This window comes from Dendrobates tinctorius, unplaced genomic scaffold, assembly GCF_039654945.1.
Source record: "Dendrobates tinctorius isolate UK_male_01 unplaced genomic scaffold, ASM3965494v1 ptg000032l, whole genome shotgun sequence".
Classification (NCBI taxonomy): Eukaryota; Metazoa; Chordata; class Amphibia; order Anura; family Dendrobatidae; genus Dendrobates; species Dendrobates tinctorius.
In genome coordinates, this window is record NW_027361700.1 from 13103493 (window position 1) to 13112904 (window position 9412).

The 9412-nt window shown below is 38.6% G+C and overlaps 1 protein-coding gene across 1 annotated transcript; it reads left to right on the plus strand.

The window, feature by feature from the left end:
* The first annotated feature begins 309 nt into the window (after nt 1-309).
* On the plus strand, nt 310-3312 carry HOXB1 (homeobox B1). Its single transcript, XM_073572905.1, has 2 exons — nt 310-982; nt 1526-3312. Exons 1-2 carry the CDS (start codon nt 382-384, stop codon nt 1837-1839), a joined length of 915 nt encoding a protein of 304 aa, XP_073429006.1. The 5' UTR covers nt 310-381; the 3' UTR covers nt 1840-3312.
* Nucleotides 3313-9412: the final 6100 nt, after the last annotated feature.

Below are 9412 nucleotides of genomic sequence, written 5' to 3' on the forward strand. Positions count from 1 at the left end.
GCCACAGTTTTTTTTTCTTCTTTTGCTTGAGGTCTTTTAACACTTTTAAAGTCCTGAATAATTCCAAGTTTTCTTTGGAGGCTCTGAAGAAAGATTCTGAAGCTAACGTGTCGTTATCAGATTGATGGGCTGGGTTTGATTGAAGTTTCTTTGTCATGCAAATGTCACAGGGCATGATGGATGGGTTCAGATATCTGACAAGCTTCAGGAGGTCTTCAGCTATTGGTCCCCAGAGAATCACGTGTTCTCACAGTGAGAGACAGAGGGTTTGAAGCCTGGAAATCCATGGATGGAAGTTTACAGCTTTGACATACTACCTAAAGGTTGTAGGGCAAGGAGGATTCCCCCGAAAACAGGTTGACCCTCCTCCATCCCTGGCAGATGGACAATACCAGAATGGGCTCCTTTTTGGACTATGCAATTTGTAATCGTGGTACTAGTGCCTACTCACCCAGAGGATACCACCATTTAGACCAAGGGACACCTTCCTTTCCTGGATGCACAAGTACCAGTGAAATTTATAACGGTGATGGTCGGTTTGTAGTAGGAGGTACTGGAGCAATTTCAAGCCAGATCCAGCAGCAGAACCATGCCTACCATCATCACCATACCCCAAGCACCAGCCTTGCATATGCCAGCTCCATACCCAGCTACACATCACAGACATCCTGCAGCCAGGGCTATGGGCACCAAGTCTACGTCAGCCAAGAAACCGAAGGAGTTTATTTTCAACAACAACCTTATTCTGCCAGCACAGCTCCTAACACTGGCTCTTTGTCAGAAGGATACTGTGGAGCTGTGCCAGGCCCCGTAACGTACCATCAACACTCATTCGGGCAAGACCACCAAGCCTTGTTACAGAACTATCCTAGTCACTCTCCTCTATTACACAATGATAAAGATGTGCCCTGCCAACCTGAAGTTGTATCATCTAATCCCACTTTTGACTGGATGAAAGTGAAGAGGAATCCACCAAAGACAAGTGAGTATCACTTATGAGTTATTGCTGACTGTAGGCCTTAGGTTCACAGGGTATTTGTAAATGTGGGCGCAGATCATTAGTATCTCATCAATCTTACATGAAGGTTCAGATCAGTGCCCACCATGCTTTTACCTAGAATAAATGCATCATTGTACACCAGTGAGGTAAAGCCCCATGTGTCTACATTGATTATCTTCATATAATACTATAATACGTGTTTTATGTGTTCAAACCTTTTGTTTATTGTAACTATGATTAATGGATGGAGTGGGCAGAACAGGAAAAGCAAGCACGTGTTATTACAGTCTGGTAGGATGCGATGCTCCTCCGTTCTCAGATTGGTAGATGTGCTATTGACTTCTAAAGTTCCCTTAATGGTAGTAAGAAATATGATGCATTATAATACTACTTGTCCCAGAAAATACTAAATACAACTTGTATCAGTTTCTGTGATCATATTGATGATAAATGCGTTTGTTAATATTCTGACCAATGATATCAAAAATGCAACTAATAATAATGATATTGTTATTTTTTTCATAGCCAAACCCTCCGATTTTGGGTTAAATTCCCAGCAGAATAGCATGAGAACTAACTTCACCACCAAGCAGCTGACAGAACTGGAGAAGGAGTTCCACTTTAACAAGTATCTGACTCGGGCCAGGCGAGTAGAGATTGCTGCCACATTAGAACTAAACGAAACTCAGGTGAAAATCTGGTTTCAGAACCGGAGGATGAAACAGAAGAAACGAGAGAAAGAAGGAGTCCCCTCCTGCATCAATAAGGAGTCATTAAAAGAGAGCAGCGAGACCTCAGAACTCTCCACATCACCAGACACCTCACCCAACTCTACATAGACAAGTGATGTACATTTTCTACAGGGAAACTAATTTTAAACATGTTAAAGATATAGTTTATTTTCTTCAACAAATGCCTTCTTATTTATATATGGAATACAGTTTACAAATTTTTACCCTTTTAATACAAAGGAGCTGGTCAGCTTCTCTCAGGGAACCCCATATTTTAGGGGAGCTGCACTTTCAGGCATCTCCATTATAGGTAGTTGATTTATAGTTCTATTTATGCATATAGAAGTAATTGTCATGTTTTCTGTGTCTTTTATGTCTTTTCAAAGTTTGAATAATAATTTCCAGAAAATTACATTTATTTCGCCATCTGTTTTGAAGGACACATATGGACCCATTAATGGGGCTGCCTAACGAAAACTAGTTTGCACTATAGTTTAAAAGAATAATACATAATAGTGGCAGTCAATGCCTGGTGACAATAAGATATATGGACAAACACGAAACAAATAAATTTACAGTGTTTAATCTCTGCTATAACATAGGATTTTACAGTAACAATATCTGCAAATTGCATTTGTTATTGAACACTGATAATACTAACACGTGGTAAAGAAATGATCTTTTCTTTCAAAACTAGATGAGTTTTCTACATTGTGTATTTCTGCAATTCCCCTACAGATATTGTTTTTATGGTTTGTGTCTAGTTATAAATCTTGATACTAGATCCAGTGGTTTATTTGTTTAATGATGATGGTAGATATGATATATGGGAAACCTATATATTGTAGGCTGGATAAATACACACAAGATAATATCACTTCTATACTTTGTTTCCTAACGTCTCTTATATGTTTAATGGTTGTGTATTAGATTATGTACAATTGCCTATTTTCCGGCGCCCTATTTTGTCTATACTTATTACTGATTCTGTGGCACAGTAACGAGGTCTGACCTAAACGACCACAGTAAACACATTTAATAGCAGTGTGTAATTTCCCACTTAGGAGAAATATTATATCACTCACAGGCAGCAGAATCAGGCATTATATGCAGTTGGTGCTGCATGATCTATACTATCAAGGCTAGCAGGGCTGTGCACCGTGCAACCTATTATAACCACAAATGTATTAAAATCCTTTAAATAGAAAAAAATAAACAAAAGTATCATTATTAGTAGTAGAAGACGTATGTCTAAAATGAGCCCTTTACAAGCCTCCAAATTAGCTTTCAATTAAATTCTGTTTTAATGATGTCTGTTATGTTGTTCTAGTTACAACAAAGTAGTTGTTTTGTGTAATGAACATTTGCTTTGTTTAGGTATCTTTTCTTCTAACGCTTATTTGGGTTCCATTGTACGTACACAATCCAAATGCTGCATTCCTGGGAAAAAAAAGGAAACAAACCTTACAGTAATACGGAAATGTCTTCAAAGTATTTTTCCACTGTAATAGGCCGTTATCACTCCAGTATTTGTCATTTTTTACATACATTTTGTAAAAGAAATGAATAAAATGTAATTATTTCTAATGTAGTCTTTTACAAATTTCATTTATTTCAGCATTCCAAAAAAAAATGGTAATGCTAATTTTTGTGGAGAATGTTGGACAAGTGATATATACAATTCCTAATTCTGGTAATGATAAATGAGATTCTTATGTCTGTATAATCAATTTGCTAAACCTTGTGGATGAGGTTGGTAAAACAAAGTAATGACCTGGATTTACACATAGAGATTTTCCCTTTGGCTTTACTAAAAATAACCAAACACATGTATAGAGATAGGTTATATGTGTATAAATGTTCAAATTGGCAAGTTATGGCGGAGATGTATCCTTAGTATGTCATCTATCTTATGTGAAGGCATAGATCTGTGCTCACCATGCTTTTACCTACAATAAATACATCATCATGCACAAGTGAGGTAGAGTCCCCCGAGTCCATGCTGATTTTATTCATAGAATACATATTTTATGTGTTCAGGCCTTTTGAGTGAGCAGGACAGGAAAAGCAGGCACGTGTTATCCCGATCTGGTGGGATGTGCTGCTCCTCTGTTCTCTAGATGTGCAACTGACTTTCAAAATTTCCAAAAACTGAGAAGGAAATAGGTTGTACCATAATGCATTATAGAATGTATCATAAAAATATTACACTAAGCACAACTTGAATCTACATTATCATATCGATAATACGATAATACATGTTTTTATTAATATTATGATCATAATCAATAATAATACTAATGAGCGATGTTAACTTTTCAAAGCTGAGTTTGGGTTAAATTTCCATCAGAATAGCATGAGAATGAACTTCACTGCAAAGCAGGCCAGGCACCATATTGGACCTGAGCGAAACTCAGGTGAAAATCTGGTTTTGAAACCAGAGGATGGAGAAAAGTTCATTTGCTCTGATTATATATATATATATATATATATATGTAATGCAGTTTACAAGCCAATTTCTGCCCACTTAATAGAAGAGTGCTGTTCCACTTTTCTCAGGGAACAACAAGAATTAGGGGAGCATCACTTTCAGGCATAATTTCTACTTATGCATCTAGAGGTAATTGTCATGTTTTTCTGTGTCTTTTCAAAGCTTGGATTAAAAGATTAAAATTGTGATTGTGTCTGTATCTATTTACAAGGACACATACGCACTCATTAATAGGCCGTGCCTAACAAAAACTAGTCTGCACAATAGTTTAAACTGATAATGTGACTATTTCAGTCAATGCCTAATAACGGGTACAAACCCGAAATAAATTTAGTGTTACATTTTTGCTAGAACATATGATTTTACAGTAACTGTATTTGCAAATTGCATTTGCGTTGCTGAATGACAATAATGAACATGTGTACAATAAAATAATTTTTTTCTGTCACTGTAACAAAATGTTTTTCTGTCTTCTCTATTTTTTACAATTTAGCTACAGATGTTGTCTTTACGGTTTTTGTCTTGAAACAAATGTATCTCACATTAGATAGAATGGTTAATTTGTTTAATGACAATGGTAGATAAAATGTTAGGGGAAATCTATATATTGGGTGCAGGAGAAAAAGACAAGATATTGTCACTTCCATACTTTCGTCTTGGCTTCTATATCATAGGTTTAATGGCTGAGTATTATATTATGTACAATTAACTAATTACGTAAGCCATATTTATAGTTGATAGTTATAAGTGTATCTGAGGCTCAGCAGTTAAGTCTTGACTCTTGATCATCTCTTTGCTGACAACACAGGGGGAGATACTGTCCCGGCAAGAAGCAACCTCTGTGTCTGTCTCATCCTGAATACAACAAAGGCCAACAGGACAACTATTTAAAAATGAAAAGATTTGCAAAGGGCATCACTGGACACGTATTTATATTCCATTATTCACACCCTGGAGACAGGAAAGGGATTGGGTGCTCACAAACATCAAACACACTTAAATTGTGCATGGAAGGTTTGGAAATTGATCTTCAATCCTGTGTTAATGAGACAGATAGTATAGTGCCAATTCTGAAAGTTTTTAATCCTGAGTAATTCTGGTTTCTTACCAATTATACTAATACTGGTTATACTAATTGAACCCTTTGTATAATGATATATCTTTTATTTGATGACAAAGTTTGCAATTATAAAGTAAGATTGGATGTATGTGGTAACAATCTATGATAACCAAGGGGATCAATATACTTAACAAATTTTGAGGTATACACACATTAAAAATTATATAATTTAGGTCAAAATACTTTATTTGTGACATCCAATGCCAACTTTTTAGGCTAAGTTGAGCTGAGTGTATTTTTGATTTGCATGCTCCATGTGCACGATGGACTGTACTGTACATAGACTGTACATGGAAAGCACACTGACCAATGGAAGTCAATAATACAATGAAGACAAACATTTTCCCACATGGACACACTTTATGTGATAAATATTCCAGTGCACAATAGGCAAATCCAAGTTCTGGGCAAGATCTTCCTATTATTTAACTTAATGAAGGCGCAAAAAAATTAAAGGGAACCTGTCACCAGGATTGGCCACTAAAAGATGCGGCCCTGCCTTTCAGGGCTTATCTAAAGCATTCTATAATGCTGTAGATAAGCCCCCGGTCTAACGTGCAAGATAAGAAAAATAAGTTTTATTATACTCACCCGGGAGAGGTCCAGTCCGATGGGTGTCGCAGGTCCGGCTCCGGCGCCTCCCATCTTCTTGCAGTGCCGCCCTCCAGCTTGTTTCCTCACTCCTGGCATCACACTTCTACACAGGCGTACTTCTCTGCCTTGTTGAGTACAGAGCAGAGTACTGCAGTACGCAGGGGCCGGGAAAGGTCAGAGGGGCCCATCGCCTACGCACTGCAGTACTTTGCTCTGCCCTAAACAGTATGCCTGCAGAGAAGTGCGATGCCAGGAGCGATGAAGCAAGCAGGAGGACGGCATTGCAAGAAGATGGGAGGCACCGGGCCCGGACCTGTGACACCCATCGGACAGGACCGCACCGGACCGCCCCCCCCGGGTGAGTATAATAAAATGTATTTTTCTGATCTTGCAGGTCAGACCGGGGGCTTATCTATAGCATTCTGTAATGCTGTAGATAAGCCCTGAAAGGCAGCGGCTGCATCTTATAGCGGCAAAAACAAGTGACAGGGGCACTTTAAGCTTTACAGACACACTGCTTACGGCATACATTTTTTATTGTTCCCTTGAAAAATTGATGCAAGTAACAGAAATGGGCAATTTTTTTTGCATATGCAAAAAATAGATGTTATACTGATTTCAAATAAGACTGTATAGGGAGTTAGTGGACAAATTCCACGCTGTTGACAGAATGGAGATGTATATCCCAGTGTTGTACAGTAAGGTGATGGTTTCGAAGTATATAACTTTTTCTTCAGGAAAAACCACATGTATATGTAGAAACATGTGGTTTTTCCTTAAGAATAAGTTACAGTTGAGGCCAAAAGTATTGACACCCCTGCAATTCTGTCAGATAATACTCAGTTTCTTCCTGAAAATGATTGCAAACACAAATTCTTTGGTATTATCTTCATTTAATTTGTCTTAAATAAAAAACACAAAAAGAATTGTCCTAAAGCCAAATTGGATATAATTCCACACCAAACATAAAAAAGAGGGTGGACAAAAGTATTGGCACTGTTCGAAAAATCATGTGATGCTTCTCTAATTTGTGTAATTAACAGCACCCGTAACTTACCTGTGGCACCTAACAGGTGTTGGTAATAACTAAATCATACTTACAGCCAGTTGACATGGATTAAAGTTGACTCAACCTCTGTCCTGTGTCCTTGTGTGTACCACATTGAGCATGGAGAAAAGAAAGATGACCAAATAACTGTCTGAGGACTTGAGAAACCAAATTGTGAGGAAGCATGAGCAATCTCAAGGCTACAAGTCCATCTCCAAAGACCAGAATGTTCCTGTGTCTACCGTGCGCAGTGTCATAAAGAAGTTTAAAGCCCATGGCACTGTGGCTAACCTCCCTAGATGTGGACGGAAAAGAAAAATTGACAAGAGATTTCAATGCAAGATTGTGCGGATGTTGGATAAAGAACCTCGACTAACATCCAAACAGGTTCAAGCTGCCCTGCAGTCCGAGGGTACAACAGTGTCAACCAGTACTATCCGTCGGCGTCTGAATGAAAAGGTACTGTATGGTAGGAGACCCAGGAAGACCCCACTTCTTACCCCGAGACATAAAATAGCCAGGTTGGAGTTTGCCAAAACTTACCTGAAAAAGCCTAAAACGTTTTGGAAGAATGTTCTCTGGTCAGATGAGACAAAAGTAGAGCTTTTTGGGCAAAGGCATCAACATAGAGTTTACAGGAGAAAAAAAGAGGCATTCAAAGAAAAGAACACGGTCCCTAGAGTCAAACATGGCGGAGGTTCCCTGATGTTTTGGGGTTGCTTTGCTGCCTCTGGCACTGGACTGCTTGACCGTGTGCATGGCATTTTGAAGTCTGAAGACTACAAACAAATTTTGAAGCATAATGTAGGGCCCAGTGTGAGAAAGCTGGGTCTCCCTCAGAGGTTATAGGTCTTCCAGCAGGACAATGACCCAAAACACACTTCAAAAAGCACTAGAAAATGGTTTGAGAGAAAGCACTGGAGACTTCTAAGGTGGCCAGCAATGAGTCCAGACCTGAATCCCATAGAACACCTGTGGAGAGATCTAAAAATGGCAGTTTGGAGAAGGCACCCTTCAAATATCAGGGACCTGGAGCAGTTTCCAAAGAAGAATGGTCTAAAATTCCAGCAGAGCATTGTAAGAAACTCATTGATGGTTACCGGAAGCGGTTGGTCGCAGTTATTTTGGCTAAAGGTTGTGCAACCAAGTATTAGGCTGAGGGTGCCAATACTTTTGTCTAGCACATTTTTGGAGTTTTGTGTGAAATGATCAATGCTTTGCTTTTTGCTTCATTCTCTTTTGTGTTTTTTCATTTAAGACAAATTAAATGAAGATAATAATACCAAAGAATTTGTGTTTGCAATCATTTTCAGGAAGAAACTAAGTATTATCTGACAGAATTGCAGGGGTGTCAATACTTTTGGCCACAACTGTATATACTTTGAAACATGTTTAAATAAAGCACAACCTTACTGTACCACACTGGGATATATGTCTCCATTCTGTCAGCAGCGCGGAATTTGCTCACTAACTCCCTATACAGTCTGATATCTGATGGTCACTTACTGCCCCGTGGATCCGCTGCGGCTGAATTTCTACATTATATGCGTCTTTAACAGATTGAACAGGTGAGCTTAATCTGAGTGCTAAACTACTAACTGTATTTCTCAGATAAGACCCTATTTGCGATTATTTCTCCTACAGTTTCTTGTGTATGATTTCAAATAATAACATGCAGACATGATTTTAATGCAATTAACCCAAAAATAATAAGTAGTGTAAGTGTTATATGGCCCTGTATCAAATTCAAACATAACAGCCTACCAAGAGATACATCACCAAAGCTATTTAGAATATAAGCAATAATCTTTATTGAATGAATGTAAAAACATAACGGAGCTGAAGGGGGAAATTGTTCACAAATAAATTAAAACAGTAAATACATCAAATGGTGAGAGATATGATGTTTAACAATATTCAATACATCATGTGTAAATATCCATTGTGTTGTGAAAGTAAATAAAGTGCATATTTTATGTAAACAAAAGAAATGCTATCATAGAGTAAGGCCTGTTTCACACATCCGTCTTACATAAGTCAAAATCCGCCGTTTTGCAAAAAAAAACGGATCTGCCATTTTGCCTGGCAGATCCGTTTTTTTCCCATTGAGTTGCATTACCGGCGGATCTTGACGGATGGCCATCCGTTGGATCCGTTTTTTTTGCGGATCCGCCAAAATTTTGGCGTCCACCGACATGCCTGGACGGACAATGCAGCGTTTTTTCGGCCGTCCGCATCCGCATTGTACATTGCGCATGCCCAGAGGAGTTGCCTCAGCCGCAAATTTAACCCTAAACTCTGTTCTGGCAGCTGAAAAATTCTCTCTCTCCTCTCCAAACAGCGGTTCCTTTAAATTTCCTCCTTCGCCGGATCCGTCAAAAAAACGGTCTGGTGGCTCACGTTGATGTCCGTACACAGGCGGTTCCGT

Bases quoted from the DNA above. Each gene is read 5' to 3' on its own strand.
- HOXB1 (XM_073572905.1), top strand. From the start codon at position 382: ATGGACAATACCAGAATGGGCTCCTTTTTGGACTATGCAATTTGTAAT. The intron at 983-1,525 runs GTGAGTATCACT...TTTTTTTCATAG, and splicing joins GAGGAATCCACCAAAGACAA to CCAAACCCTCCGATTTTGGG.